General features: G+C 39.4%; 1 protein-coding gene across 9 annotated transcripts in view; it reads right to left on the bottom strand.

The window, feature by feature from the left end:
* Marchf1 (membrane associated ring-CH-type finger 1) overlaps positions 1-16,771 on the bottom strand; it is a 780,423-nt gene that overhangs the window by 64,870 nt on the left and 698,782 nt on the right. For 8 of the 9 annotated variants that reach the window (XM_052752369.1, XM_052752365.1, XM_052752371.1 and 5 more), the window contains one exon: positions 10,766-10,845. In XM_052752369.1, the coding sequence (XP_052608329.1) occupies positions 10,766-10,845 (80 nt within the window). Of the gene's footprint in view, positions 1-9,732; positions 10,495-10,765; positions 10,846-16,771 lie in introns of all 9 variants that reach the window. The other variant, XM_052752374.1, reaches the window with a different exon arrangement.

Below are 16,771 nucleotides of genomic sequence, written 5' to 3'. Positions count from 1 at the left end.
TGAAGAGATCGGTTCTAATGCATCGTAGTGCAGGAAATGTGCACTGTATGCACAGTTTGTGCTCATGGGATGACATAAGCAAAGAGAGAACCACTTCAGTTTTTCTAAGTTTAACCTTCATCCTAAGTGGCGAGAGTCTACAACATGACTTCTGACTCGCTTGGGTACTCTCCCATGTAGTGTGCCTCTGGAAGGTCAGCGATGCTATTTACATCTGCAGTTTCTACCAACTCAGCTGCTGTTTTATTTTGTTTGTTTGTTTGTTTGTTGGAAATAGAGCATCATGTAGTTCCCGCTGGCCCCAACACTCTAGGTAGCTGAAGTTGGCCTTGAATTGTTTGATTCTCCTGCCTCCACCTCCCAAGTGCTAGGATTACAGGCATGCACCACTACACTTCTCTTAGTTGCTATTAGGATGAACTGGATAAAGGGTGCTCTTAATGCCCCAAAGACTCAGTAAAACAAAGGCCCCAGCATAAGGAAGAAACCTTTGAACTTTCTTAAGCACTTACTGTGTCTTAGAAATGAATGTTTCCCATGGTATTACATAGAATAACTTTTCTAATCTCAACGCTACAGATGGAACAGCTTATCTTTTATCCATTATGATGGTTTGGATGAGAAAGACCACCACAGACTCATATGTTTCAATACTTTGTCCCCAGTTACTGGAACTGCTTGGGAAGGACTAGAAGTTGTGCCACTGGGATGGGCTTTGAGGTTTCAAAGTCCCATGCCATTTCCAGTCTCCCTCTTCTTCACCCCCATCCTCATTGTGTCTTAAGATATGAGCTCTCACTACTGCTCCAACACCTTGCCTGGTTGCTTGCCTGCTGCCCTGCTCCCATCATGATGGTCATGGACTCACCCTCTGAAACCGTGAGCCCCAAGTCAACTCTTGCTTCTGTAAGCTGCCTTGGTCATGGTGTCTGTCACAACAATAGGAAGTAACAAAGAGTGTCATGGAAAGAACTTTGACAATGACAGATGGTCAGTTTCACTCATGTTCAAGAAAAGATCACAGTATACCACTAACTGAATACACACCCAGGATCAACAGGTGAAGAACACAAGGAGCAAGACTTAGGGAACTTTCTCAGAACTAGAGACTAAGAAAAAGAACAAGATTGCCACAGAAAATAATATGCCCATGAAGTACAGACAGCAATCCCTGCTGGTGTTCCAAGGGTCTTCACTGAGCAGATACATGGAGGCTCACCTAGGTGATGGTGAATTCATGAAAAAAAAAATCTTCTCAATGACTGATAGTTGTTTAGAAAGTTAATGCAAAAAGAACTTTGTAGAGCCAGTGAGATGTCTAGCCAGTAAAGGCACTGATTGCCAAGCCTGACAACCTGAATTTGGACTCCAGGACCCACATTGTAGTAAGACAGAAAGGAATCATGCAAGTTGTCCTCCAACGGCCACATGTGCACCTTGGCACACATGTAACACACACACACACACACACACACACACACACGATAAATAAAAGGTTTATATTTTATCTGACTACCTAGTGCAAAACTACTCACTAAAGTGTCATTTTACTTGAAAAAAAGCATCACATTTGTCCTAGCTTTTATTTCTCTACTTCACCTAGGCATGCATATGTGAAATTGATAACTACCCAATGTTTTGTGATGTCACTCCCGTAGGCTCATGCTCAGTAGCCTTCCTTGACTACGTCTGTACTTGAATGAGCTATTGCAGAGGCAAATTATACTTCGTTCATGCTGCAGTCTCCATAGTTACAGTCATGGACCCAGACAGGACTTCAACAATATTGTATATCTTACCCTAATTTGCCCTTGCTACCCATTATAAAAGTACAGAGGATGTCCATCTAATTTAAAGTTCTAAGAAACAGTGAATGCTTTCTTTGAACTGGTATGTCCCAATGAACACGTCTTTATTTAACTTAAATTCAAATTTTATTGGATGTTTGATTCTGTAACCAATATCCTTAATCTGAGGAGATACTAACATCAAAGAAAGATACACCTATTTATTTACCATAGCCAATGCTCTCATTTTGGTCATGGTTTAATTGAAAATTGTGTATTTATTATTTGTCTGTGTGGGGTTTGGTTCTCTCTTTCTACCATGTAGGTCCCAGGAACTAAACTCAGGAAGTCAGTCTTGGCTACATGTGCCTTTACGCACTGAGCCATTTCATCAAAAAGAGCATTCCAAATTCTTTGTGAGATCTGTCTAAATAACGAATGGCTGGGTATGAAGATCAGTTTTAAACACAATTCTGGCAGACTTTCAGGCACAATTCTTAGAAGTTATTTAGATAACTTTTACAATTTATTTTTTCAAAAAGTATGTTCTTGTTGCTCTCAAAAAGTTTTCATTTGCTGCTATTTATTTGACTATGCATTTGAGATAAGGTCTCACTATGTAGCCTTGGCTGCCCTGGGACCTGTTATGAAGGGTAGTCTGATCTTAAGCTCACAGAGATCTAGCCACTTGCCTCTCTGCCTTCCAAGCACTGGGATTAAAGGTATGAGCCTCCATCCTGCCCCTCAAACACCTTAATAAAATGAGAACACTCAGAACACATATGGAAGTTACAGCAGAGTATCTTCTGTCTCCAACCGACTCAAATAAACCAGGGAACTTCCAGGAATTATCACCTGCCTCTAGCTTTAAACCCTTTAAAGAAACAATGGAAGAAACTCAGTATTCCTGACTCATTCTACACTGTGCATCCAGTTCTCAATTCCATCCCCATGGTTTGTGTAAGCCTTTCCTCTTAGTACTCACTGATTATGAAAGCCATTTCAAAAGTGCTTCTTGAGCAATGCAACGATTGTGATACATATTCAAGGGCATAAAATGGATGCAAGACATAGTACTGCCTTCAAAGCATATGGGGAGAACAGAGAATAAATGTATGAAATTAGGATAATTGAGTATTAGGTATGTGATATTCACTGTAGGAATTGCAAGAAAGGAAAGCTCACTGTGGGCCATGCTAGCTTGGAAAGGCTCCAGAGAACAGGATTAAAGTGAGGTGAAGATTGAAGCATATCCAAGCCTGAGCATTTGGAGAGGATAATAAAAAGGAGGGAGACCATGATGTGGTTAATGCCAGTGTAATTGAGCACCCTTGTATTTCTCTAGTTTTTTTTTTCTTTCTCCATTCTCCTAATTCTTTTCCACCTCTGCTAGAGATGTTGTTCTTTTTTGCTATTTACATATCCTTTCCCAATCCATAATATTCCAGAAGAGTTGCTGATAGCTCCATTTTAAACCCAGCTTTCCCACCCAAGGGCTTTACCCCTATACTCCTGGTGTGATGGACTCTAGGACACCTGTGACCCAGGCCAGGCGAATTATATTCCTTTCAGGGGATTTATTTCCAAGTGGTTGGAATTGTTTCCTTTCTCTTTCAGACCATTGCTAATGAAATGTAAACCTGAAGTTGCCTCTGTCTACACTAACTCTTCCCTTTGCAATGTACAGAAAATCTATCTTTAGTTATAGAAAATGACAACATACAGGCAAAAAGAGAGCCACATTATTTGAGCATCTGAAGTTTCTGGAGCTATCTAGATATCTGGATTTCTACAGATAATGAGCTACATTTTTCTTTTGATTTTTGAGACAGGGCTCTTCTATGTATCCCAATATGTCATTGAACTCATGATCATCCTGCCTCAGCTTCCTAAGTAATATAAGCATCTGCCACCATGCCAGATTAATGCATCCTTTTCCGTTTCCACTTACTTTAAATGAGTATTCATCACTTCTAGGTAGGGAAACCCTGATAGAAGTGAAATGAAAATGTAGCATTCTAGCATGTATAGGTCTCTGGGTTTAACCCCCAAAGAGAAAAAGTAAAAAAAAAAAAAAGGACCTGACTGGAACAGTAGAACTGAGAAATATGGCACAGAACAGAAACAACTTCTGGGGAGTGAAATGATGTGACTTGTTAGAGAATGGACACATCCTACATAGATGAAACAAGAGCCAGAAACAGGATTCAGGAAGCTTGTGGTCTCACAGAATGAAACGGGGTTAACTGAGTTGAGGAAGTGGCTTTGAATGGAAGCAACAGCCGAACCAGGATGATTGAGTTTCTGGTAAAGATTCAACTCTATCAGCCTATGATTATAAACAAGAAAGAAACTGAGTTATGCTTTGTGTCAGAACTCAAAGAAATGTGACACATATATCTAACATTTAGCTTCCTGAACTCATCTTTTGCTTCCCTTTCCTCCACTTTCTTCCAATATAAACCATGAGGAGACACAGCATAGAACAATGGTTCTTAAGATGGTATTTAATCTGAAGCATCAATATCATCTGGGGACACCCCAGAAACGTAAAGTCACAGTTCCAACACCAGAGTACAGGAGACTCTAGGAATGACCCATGGTCTATGTTTTAATAACCCTTCTAGTAGATGTAGAGTCCTGTTAGGTTCTTTGAAACACAGGAGCCAATAACCCTTTACAGGTAGAATTTATAGTGGGCAAGGTCACCCAGAACTGGTTCCTATGACTTCACATAGTCTGCATCAATATCGTAAAAGTCCATTTTCCTTAAATTTATTCAAAAACTGTGTTGAGCAGTTTGTGCTATCTGCAAGGTGCTTTTATAGATACTTTGGAAATGTCAGGGAGAAAAAGATGACAGTTAAGCAAAAAATAGTTGCATTTTGGCAGTGAAAAATATGTTGTGAGTTTTCTCTCACACGTGGAGTCTAAATTTAGCAATATGTGTGCGTATGTGTATGAGTAAGGCAGAAGAGTTATCTGGGATGAAGCAGGGGACCAACACAAGAGGTAAGTGATGGTGGAGAAAGGGGAAGATGAGCATGCATGGAGGGGAACAAACAAGTGAGTAAAGTTATCTCTAAAAATGAAGAAAAATAATAAAACAATTCTGCTGTGGATCTGACTGTGGAGGATCTTGAGACAGGAGGCCAGTAGAATGTCCTGGGGGAAATGACATTTAAACTGAGAAATGGTGACTAGCAATCAGTCTGGTGAGGGTCAGAAGAGGAAGGATTAATCAAGGCCATGTAAAGAAAAGACCTAGATTCTTTCAGGGAGTTAGGAAGAGATGCGCACAGGTATGTCACCGTTAATGGTGCATACCAGCGCTGGAGAGGCAGATCTCACACAGAGACCATGTGGGCATCTACAAATCATTTTAAAGATTGTGCACTCTCCACTGAGAGCAATGTACACACCACTAAACCTTCAACAAGAGGCTAACGTGTTCTGATCTTTTTCACTTTTAAGTGTCATTTTTCTATAGACTTTCCAGCAGCACAGACGATGGGCATAATAACACGATGATTCCATCTATGACTTACAATTGGTTAATAGCAGTGCTTTTCCAGAACAAGGCTGTGACCAACTATGTGAAAGAGGATATGGGGTCCACATGGGGACCAAATGCCAGGAACAGAAAAGGAGGAAGGGCTCAGGGGTTGCTTCTTCTTCGTGGTTGTGACTAAGGCTGTTCCTGCCTTTGCATGTCTGAAGCAAAAGAACTGTAAGTTCACAGGCATCTGCTGATTCTCTCCCCATCCTTGTCCTTCCTATGCAGGGAGCCTGGTGCCTGTGGTCCATCTGGAAGCATCTCTCCTACACAGCATCTCTTGCAGGGATTTAATTTTCTTTTATAGGTATCACTGCTACTCCTCTCAGATGATCCCCAAATCTTTCCTTCTTCCCTGGCCTTGAGAAGATTTTCCACGGTTAATAACTGTTTGTCTTGTTAATATTTCATGCTATAGTAACCTGTGTGAATTATACATAGGTAGTTGTTTGGGATTGCAGTGTATTGCTCACTAATGACTGGAAAATTATAGTCAGTTCCAATTGTCCTGCATTTCAATAACATGCATATTATTAGTTTATGTCTTGAGAGTTTTATACATGAGAACCACATCTAGATCACTACCTATCTTCCCATCTCCTCTGGTATCACCCTTTACAAAATTTGTGACCTCTTCTTTAATTATTATTGTTCCATGGATACATACACACATGCACACATGCATATACAACTTATTGAGTCCATTTAGGAAGGCTTTTATGTGCATGTGTCCAGGGCTGATCACTAACATGCCTATGATTGAGTGATGGACAGTTTACACTGGAATGTCACTGGAACCTGAAATGGTCTGCTTATAGTGGAACTTATCACACCTTTCTCAAGTCAATTGGCCTCTGACGTCTCTTGCATTTGTCAATATCAGTATCTCTTGTTTCTCAGGTTCCCATAGGTGCCATGATCTCCAACAACTTTGTCTTATGCTCTCACTAAATCTAACAAACAAGATGGTTCCTACTCACTTAGTGGATGACCAGCATGTCATTCATTCTCCCTTTCACTCACCTTATCACTCTATCATACTTAACTCACAGTAAGGTAGGTACTTCTGCCCATACACTAGGTCCCTTTGACAGTACATCACCAGAGACATGGTGATGTTTATGTGGCTTTTCTAGTCTAGTTTATTTAGCAAAATCTTTATTTATTTTTATACTGGAACATTTTTATTTTTTAAAGGAATATCATGAAGATTCCTATGGAATATAAGAATGCCAGTGACAAGCATTCTCTGGCTGAATATGGGCTATACATAGAACACTCCTCCTGCTGCCCAATCTCAGCTTTTAAGGTAAAAGACTCAAGCTTAAGAAGGTTATGAAGGCCATTGGGAAGTAGAGATTAGTAGAACAGGGCTAAACATCTTGGAATGATTCTGTATTTTCTCCAAAATTCTTTGAAAGTTTTATTAGCCTGTATTATTCTTCCAATCTACCCACACAAATTCACAGAAACTTCAGTGCAAAATATTGTCTGACCTAGTGGCATTTGCACCAGCTTGAATGTTGAAATTCCATTCATGCTTCTCTATCAATCTAAAGTTCACTTTGCCTAGCTCTAGTCCCACCTCATCTAAAGGGATTTCCGCACCATCTCAGAACAGGACAATATTTTTTTCCTTCAAAATCCGGCCGGATTTCTTTACTTACACTTAACCTTCAGTCTCTTAAATCTTTGTCTTTTCAGGTGTACATTCGGTGTCTCCCACTTAGACAACAGATCAGCAAAGGAAATGTCAAGTCTCTTGACACTATTAGTTCTCAGCTTCCAGTACGATATGCAGCCCATAGTGGTTGCTCAGCAGACTATTTTGATGGCAGCATACAGAGAAATAATACCTATAGGTCCTTTGTCTTACTCTCACTTGTAAAAGCCGAAGCTAAGTAAATCTCTTTTCCTTGGAAGTACCTCCCCTACAACATACATACATACACAGCAGTGCTTGTGAGGTATGAGAACCTGTCACTCTGTATCTAGCTGTAGACATTACTTTTTCTCCTCCAGTTACCAGTAAATTCCCTTCTATGAGTGTCATTTATTGAATAATATTAGAAGTAGACTTGGGAAATAACAACAGGAGGGTTTAAGCTGGACATTCTTAGTTTAGCTCAGAAATGGTGTAAGCTTTCAGTAAAGACATATAATCATTATAATCAAAAATTATAAGAAACACACATATAAACCACATGATGCCATTTCACTTTCATGATGTGCGTGCGTGTGTGTGTGTGTGTGTGTGTGTGTGTGTGTGTGTGTATGTGTGTGTGTTATGTGTATCATATATGTATGTGTGGGTGAATGTACATGCATGCATGTATGGAGCCAGAGGTCAAATTTCTTCCCCAGTTGCTCTCTATTTGATGATTAATATTATTTGAAAAATTTAATTATTTCATTTGTTGGTTTATATATTTTTTGTGTATGCACATATATGTGTGTGTACATGTGTGCTTGTGTGTGTGTGTGTGTGTGTGTGTGTGTGTGTGTGTGTGTGTGTGTGTAGGCACATGCTTTCCATTGTGTGTATATGTAGGGTCAGAAGACAACTTAGGAGAATTGGTTCTGTCCTTCCATAATGTGGATCTTGGTTATTGAACTCAGGCCTTTAGATTTGGTGGCAAGCACCCTTCCATACTGAGCCATCCTGCTGGCCCCTCACCTTGTATTTTGAGACAGGATCTCTAAGTGTACCAGGAGCTTACTGACTTGGCTAAAACAGTTAACCAGGAAGCTCTAAGGATCCCCCTGTCTCTGCCTCCCTAATATTGAGAGATTATAGGTACATGCTGCTGTCTCTGGCTTTTAAAGAACATGTGCTCTATGGATCTGAATTCAGATCTTCATGCATTTACCATGGGAACTCTGCCCACTGAATCCTTTCCCTAGTCTCTCTCACTTCACTGCTAAACCTCTAAAATTCCCTAGCATGTTTTAAGGCCTTAGAAATTCTTGCCCATCCCACTTCTTCATCTGAATCTCTACCATCCACTCCCCTAACCCACCACATCCTGTCCACTGCAGCAGCCTCTTGGTTTTCTGGACTGCCACACTCCTGCCACATCCCTCACTTCCCATGGCTTCCTGTGGCCAGTATCCTCTGCAGGATGGGCTTCCTGCTTCTTCCCTCCATCAGCCCCCTTGTCCTTTGAATTGCCCTCTGATTTCTAGAGTTACTTTAAAAGTAACTACGTACTTTTAAATCCTTCACTGGGAATGTAAATATGTACAACTGTGAAATATTTTTTTGTGTCTGCGTTCTTCACCCAACTATAAGTGCTACCCTATCAGAAACTATGCAAATGCCATGCACTATAAATGTTCAATGCTCAGAATAAAGCCCAGTACGTAATATGCTTAAACAATGCACCAAATGAACATTTTATCAGTAATTATCTGATACAACTTTCTGAGACCAAATTGTGCTGTTATTCACATCCAGACCTTAAGTCTTCTTGTTCTGGCCTGAATGGATATGGACTACATTCTCTAGTTCATATGTCCTCCATGCATGCGCATAGTAGGTTTTATAAAATAACTTCAGCTTTTATAAACACAAGACCAGATAAACAATATGCAATAAAAATCTTTACTTGATCTTAGAATTCAGTTTAAATGATTTAGTATAAAATGAAAGAAATTTAAATTTGTCTTATATCTACAATAATAGAGAGCACACTGGTTCTTTTCAGCATTAAGTTATCTTTAAAAAATGCTTTGAGGTAAAACAAAACAAAACAAACAAACAAACAAAAACCAACCAAACAAAAAAGAACAAAATGGTCTTATTGCTAGGAAATGTCCCCAGGGCTAAAAATCACCAGTGCATGATTATAGGTAAAGTGAATGAGGCTCCCTTCCCCTAGAGGCTCTGGCACCCAGACAATGAGCCCAGGACCTGTGTCCCTGTCCTTTGGCTCTTGAGTTACCCTGCTGAGTCAGACAACCAAGAATAAATTGCAGCCAACAGCAGAGAAGATTTTTCTGATGCAAAAACCTGACCTTTAAGAACCTCTGGCTTGAATATCTTCCTGTCAGGCTGCAGAAAATTGACCATCTTTGAACTGAGCATTTCCACACAGTCTCCTTCTGCTTCCATCATCATGGTTTTAAGCAGAATGTGTACAAAACTCAGTTGCCTTTTCCACCTCTATTCCAGAATAAGCTGTTGACTAAAAGGAAGGGAATAAATCTAATTCTGTATGTTTTTTTGTGCCTATGCTCACAGTTTTCTACTTTTCATTTTATCACCTTGTATCCAACCTGTAACAGTACAAATGAATGTCATGCTTTGAGGGAAGTTTAAACATACACCGAGCTCCCAGCCGGAACTATGTTTGGGTGGCATCCAGTCTCCTCCTTTCAGCTACTGACCTGCACACTTCGAAATTATCAGACCCATCATCATAGGCATCAGGAGGCTTCTGAGCAGAGGTGTTCACCTGGAGCCCCGAGTCAGCCACACACTGGCCCCCTTCTGGAGCTGCCAGGATTTCAATACTGGAATCAGTTTCTGAAAATCTTTTTGTGATTGCTTCTTTTTCCCTAAGTGTGTGCAAGCGTTGAGACTCTCTGTGGCAGTATCTGCCTTTACTCCCTGAATGGCTCCCTGGGGGTCTCTTCTCCTCCAAGGAACCCCTTGGCAAGGGAGGACTGCATTCTTGGTACTTTATGACTTTTCCTCTACAGATGTTTAAAGAATGACTCCCACATTCCATCAGCTCTTGGTGCTTTTCACCTTTGGATCCCAGCTCAACAAGTTCAATTCTGTCAGTAGTGGAGGACCCAGCCAAGCTTCCACATGGCTTATTATTATTTCTCCTTCTTCGAGACAGTCTGAATTTAACCTGAGCTCGTCTTTTTGCCTGAACCCAGTGACTTTCATCTGTGGAAGATGAATCTGAAGACTCTGTATTAAGTTCTCTCCACCTGGAACTTGAGATCTGGAGGTGAAAGTCATTTCTTCTCCCCTTTGCTTGCTCTTCTGGGTGCTCATATCTCTGAGAGACCCTTCTCCTTCTCCTAGGCTTCTGTTTTACTGGTTTCTTACCAGACTCCTTTCTAGCATGGCTCAGCACCATGACAGGGGTGCAGGGCTCAAACGCATCTTCAGACATGTCATGCAAGATGGAAGATCTAGACAAGGCGTCAGACAGAGGGTAGGAAATGGGAATGGAAAGGAAAGTCATGGGAAGACAAAGAGAGAAAGAGAGAGAATGATGAAAATGACAGCATGGCCAGAAGTTGGTAAATAAAGATAAACTGAGGAAACACTAAGCAGGGTTTGGGGCACAAGATCCATGGACAAGACAGAGCAGAAGCAGGAGCAAGATTCTCAGGTCAGGAAACAAAACTACAAAATACTGGTCTAAGAAACATTGAATAGGATCATTTACCCGGGACTTACCTGCAGATGTCCTGAGTAGATGGACAGACAGACAACCTTGACTGGCTCCTGGGAGCTGTCCCTGTGGTTGGGCTGCTTGCCTGGAGAAACAAGTTAGATAATTTGGCATCTTGGTTAAGGTAATACATGGTTGATATCTTGCTTTTTTTCCACATATTTAAAAAATTACAACAAGCGCGGCTGCTGGTCATGTTGCTCATGATGCAGCTCATTGAATGTGGGAAGTCAGAGGGCTTGTTTTGCAAAAGTAAAACTCATTTGAGGAACTTGAAACAGCTGATGTGCTGCACTGCTCTGCTGTTGCTTCATGTGTGAGAGAGGAAGAGGATTCCACAGGTTTCTATTCTATTTACTATAAGATCCGAAATGGAAGAGCTCAATTTGCCTGGGAAACAAATGAGTATGTAAAGGTCCCAATGAAATCAGGGGCTGCAATGTCAAGATGTGAGAAAGGCCATGATAGGCTGGTAAGCGTGAATAATCAAATTGTCATCGGGTGGCTAGATATTACCTTGAGTTTGCAACAAGGCCCCATGAGACCATATGTTTAAAAACACTTTGTAGTAGTTAAAAGCCTGCAGCTACTATTGTTGTGAATTCATTACTGGAGTAAACAAACCCATCTTTGGAAACATTGTTAACCTTTCTTACATTTTTGCCCCTCCCTATTGCACACGAACTTTGAGGCTGAGAGCCTGAAATAATTCAAACAGTTAGCACAAAGTTAAGTACATTTCACCAAATTCTTTCTTTTGAATTCCAACAGTTCTTGACTCCACTTCTGCACACAGTTATGTTTAATGCAGACAAGACTGGTAAGTTAGAAGCGTGGGCATGCTGGTGATTCACTCTTGAACTTACATTGTGGCTTTATCTAATCTTTACAATAATTTCACACATGGGAAATAATTGGCAGGTCTGAGTTATTTAAACCACCTCTGCATATTCAATCAACACAATAAGTGTTTGTAGTAAACACTATAATTGTTTCTAAGTACAGTTGAGGAAGCCGAGAAATTGAAGTAGCTTTTGGTTAAGACACAGAAGAGTGAACATTTGGATCAAGAATCTGGCTTTGTCCTCCTATGTTCTAATCACCAGAGATGTAGCCTCTCTCCTTTGCACAAGAGAAACCAAGCTAATGACAGGTCCACATTCTGGTGTGACTGACTGCATCAGTAAAGTCCATAATTTTGTCGTGAAGAAAATAACATTAAGAGTAGAAAGATTGCAGATTTCAAAATATTTCTGAAAAACTCTTGTGTTAGAAATATGGGAATGGTCTCACACTTATGGTTGTGTGGTTCAGAAAATTCTAAACCAAGAGGCAAGAGAAAAATTGTGTAAGTATTCATAGTTGGCCGAAAACTGGCATTCTAAGAAGGTCTAAAATCTGATCTCTGGATATTCTCTGTCTCTGTCTCTGTCTCTGTCTCTGTCTCTGTCTCTCTCTCTCTCTCTCTCTCTCTCCCTCTCTCTCTCTAATGGGGACTCATGTAGTCTAAAGTAGCCTTGAATTTTCTATACAGCTGAGAATTACCTTGAATTTATGATTTTCCTGTCTCCACCCCTCAAGTTCATGGAGTATGCCACTACATTGGACTTCTAATCTCTGGATCTCGTATATGTGTTTCCTTCTGTGACAAAAGAGTCTTTATATACGTGATTAAGTTAGGGGTTTTGATATAGAGAGATTTTGCTGTACATTTCCAGCAGGTTCAATATAATCATAGGACCCTATAAGAGGGAAGCAGTGGGGTTAGGGTAGAGAAAATGAAGGACGGAGAGGTCAGTCAGGAGGTCTGTGTTTGGGAAGGTAAAAGCTCTGAGCCGAGGAATGCAAATGGTCTGGAGATGCTAGAAAGGGCTAGAAAACTCATCCCTCCCTTGTGTCTACAGAAGAGCTTGCAATTACCTTGATTTTATCCCAGTGGGATATGGGTTTGGCATTTGATCACTAGAATTATAAGGTAATACATTTGTATATAATGTCAACTATTTTCCATTAGTCTTATACTACATATAGAAAAATTACCTTTTTTTTTTCTATAGTTTGGATAACATTTAAAAGGCAAGTGTGAGTCATTAAAGAAGAGATTGAGACATTCCAAGGGGATGAAAGGATGCCATTGTGAATGCATTCTCAGCCTGATGCACATCTTTTGTGGACTTCTGATTTATACATTTCTATCACCTCATGAATGTTGTCTCTTTGGATATTTGAATATCTTTCAGTATCAACCCATGTTCCATGATAGTCAATGTCTGTAACAAGACTCTTTTCAAGTTCTTCTTTTTTTTTCTTTCAGGAATAACACCGTTTGGAGCTGTCATGATGGTTCAGTTGATAAAGGTGCTTGCTGTCAAGCCTGATGACCTGAAGTTAATCCTCTGGACCCATATGGTAGACAGAGAGCACTAGGTCCTGTAAATTGTCCTCTCCCCCACTCATATGCACTATGGTATAGACATGCCCCCAATAGATAGATAGATAGATAGATAGATAGATAGATAGATAGATAGATAGATAATAAATAAATAAATAAATGCAATAAACAACTTAAATTCATAAAAGAATATCTCTGTATTCTTCTAACAGGTACAAAGCCAACATTTATAAACTGTATTTCTATTCATTAAACAATAATAGTAAGTTTCCTTAGATTTGCATCTTATACCCCTCACATATCCATAGAGATTAGCAGGGAGCTCTGAACGGACTAGGCAGTGAGTGAAGACCGTTTTTGAAGATTGATGCTTACTCACTCTACAAAAATGAATGAGGCCCCAAGTGTGCTCAGGTTGCTGCTGATGCCATTATGGATATGGACCGCATCATGATGCGCACAGGTATGTGTGGCTCTGGTGCTGTGCAAAGACACTGAGAGAGGAGTAATAATAACAAACTCACTTTGTAATCTCATGTGTCTGCACAAATACATGCTGTGTTATGGGAAACATTTGTCACTGAATAAACACATAGAACAGGAAAAAAGCACATAGCTTTCTTTTGTAGAGTGTTTGGGTCCACAGTGACACCGAACCATGTAGTTTTTGCATCTGTAGCTTTTTACTATTTTGTTACTAGGAAACAGTCCATTTTCCCATAAAGTACACTCAAGTAGGTCAAACCGAAGATGACTTTATCTGTGATCAGCTGGTTATCTTGTTTAACAGAAGATAAGACCTGTGTTCTTGAGCATCCCCTGAGCTCACCTACATTCTGACTGCTTCCCACCCATGGTCTGTACCTCTCTCCTTCTCTGCTCTTGGCTGCTTCCGGTTCCCTTCTTTCTCGACAGAAACCTGAAAGTGTGCAATAAGTTAATATCCCAGTGAGCATCTAGGTGAGACTGTGACTGCAGCCCATGAAGAACATCCAGGTGAGACTGTACCTGCAACCCACTAAGAACATCTAGGTGAGACTGTGCCTGCAGCCCACTAAGAACATCTAGGTGAGAATGTATCTCCAGCCCACTAAGAGCATCTAGGTGAGACTGTGCCTGCAGCCCACTAAGAGCATCTAGGTGAGACTGTGACTGCAGCCCATGAAGAACATCCAGGTGAGACTGTGCCTGCAGCCCACTAAGAAATCTAGGTGAGAATGTATCTCCAGCCCACTAAGAGCATCTAGGTGAGACTGTGCCTGCAGCCCACTAAGAGCATCTAGGTCATATTGAGGTTATAGAAATGGAGACAAAATGAACTCCAGCTTATTTCACTTTTGATTTACTTATTCAGAAAACATGAATTAATGGTCCATGTACTACAACAGATACTGTGATGAGTTAAGGAGCAACATCTCGAGGATTTTTGGTTTCAGGGAGATGTATATAATATGTGATTTATAGAGCCTGCTCATAGGTAGCCTGATGAAGGAAGAATGACAACCGCAGAGTGGAACAGGCTTTAAAGTTCCTAGAGGAGCTAGCGCTGAGCCTAGAAAGGAATAAGGAGAGTAAAATTGGAGGAGCTGTTCAGAGAGAGATGAGTGTGTAAGTGTATTAAGAGCAGAGGAAGAACTGCTCAGAAATTAATAGAATGTGCAGGATGCACGGGAAGATGTGTGTTGTTAGATTGGAACTGAGAATTTATGTATGTATGTATGTATGTATGTATGTATGTATGTATGTATGTGTGTGTATGTATCATCTATTATTTAACTATCATTTATCCATCATCTTTTATCTATTTATCCACCAATTGATTAATTACTTATTATCTATTTCTATCTCTATCTGTTACCTGGCTACCAAGTTATATATCCCTTAGTTTGTATAAAGCTGCATTTTGAGTAAATGGGCAATGGTAGGTTATTAAACAGTGGTGTTAGAAACACGATTAGTCATTTGGAAACTGTAAACCCAGTCTGTCTTATAAATTGCACTAGCTCAGGTGGATAAAAGATTTAAATATAATAAAACCATAAATATATGTGAAAGAAACATAGTTATGTATATTTTTAATATTGTAGAATTATTTATAAGAATATGAAATAAAAAACAGGAAAACATATAAATACAGGGATTTAAAAAAGAAAAGCTTCTAATTTACAGCAAAGAAACACACACTCAAATAGCAACACAACCATAGGTAAAGCGCACAGGAGATTTGCCACATTTTATAACACATACGTAGCCAAACGGCTAATTTGCCTAAGTCAGAGACCTCTCACAAATCATGACATAAATTTCCACTTAGAAAAATGAATTAGACACACAGACATGTAGTTCACACAAAAAGAACTGCAGAAAGCCAAGAACCATGTTTATAATAATCTCAGTTTCTACATGCAAAGTGAGTTAACAATGGTCTGTACTTTCACTGATCACATCGGTACATTCAAAAAGTCTGATCATCTCGACCCTGGGCAATTAAGGTATGAAAATCCAACACTGCCATAGACCTTTAGAGTAATCTTACATTTTAAAAGATTTTATTTTTATTTGTGTGTGTGTGTGTACATGTGTGTGAGAGACCTGTATGTAGGTGCTGCTAGAGAATAGAAGAAAGCATCATGCCCGCTGGATCTGGGGTTACAGGTGGTTGTGAATTCCCTGATGTGGGTTCTGGGATTCAAACTCAGGTTCCTCGTAAGAGCAGCAAACACTCTTAATTGCTAAGCCATCTCTCCATTCCTAACCCCATATTTTGACTACTTGTTTATAGGGCAATTGTTAAACTTTAGTGAAATAGAAAATATCTACATAATATAGAATAAGAATCTTATTCATAAAAATTAAATTTTGTTAAAACACTTGTTAAATTGTTCAAAGACAAATTTCTATAAGGGTGCTCACTTTAGCTGTTTGTAAAAGCAAGAAATTAGAAATAACCCAAATGTTTAACTATTTACTATGAAATATTACAAGCTACTAAGTAAAATCAGGTATGGCATACATATACACGTATACTCTTATGCAAATATTTAAATATTAATTTTAATTTATTTTCACTTTAAAATTTCCTTTTTGATATTCATGGTATGTGGCACTGTTATATAAGAGTATTTCATACAATTATACAATGCACATTGAACATATTCTACCCTTTATCACCCTACCATATACACATGAATCTATTTTAAAGAGGAAGATTACCTTTCAAAATTGTATACAGTGTAATCTTGCTTGAGAAAATTGTATTTTGTTGGTGTCTATTTGCATATTCACATGAAAAGTCTGAACATAGAGAGCTGACTGTTGGTAGTGATCATCTCTGGGAGGGTGTGTTGTGGAAATCTTATTTTTTTAATTTTATGTTTCTATAATTTAAAGTTGTTAGTTTTAATAACAAGAATAATTTTCAATCATATTGACAATTATTTGTGGATTTCTCTCTCTTTAATATTAAAGTGATTAACATTATCTACTCAACATTTTGTTTAAACATGCCCCTCTTCACTTAAATATAGTCATTACACGAAACAAAAGTAGAGCTAGCATGGGGACATGGATTCATGGATCTTGTAACTGTTTTGTAGAGATCCCAGAGTTGTAACGAGAT

The sequence above is a fragment of the Peromyscus californicus genome, unplaced genomic scaffold (assembly GCF_007827085.1).
Source record: "Peromyscus californicus insignis strain IS unplaced genomic scaffold, ASM782708v3 Scaffold_23__1_contigs__length_62951481, whole genome shotgun sequence".
NCBI classification, from domain to species: domain Eukaryota; kingdom Metazoa; phylum Chordata; class Mammalia; order Rodentia; family Cricetidae; genus Peromyscus; species Peromyscus californicus.
The sequence above is the reverse complement of the archived record's forward strand: the minus strand, read 5'-3'. Positions and strand labels throughout refer to the sequence as shown.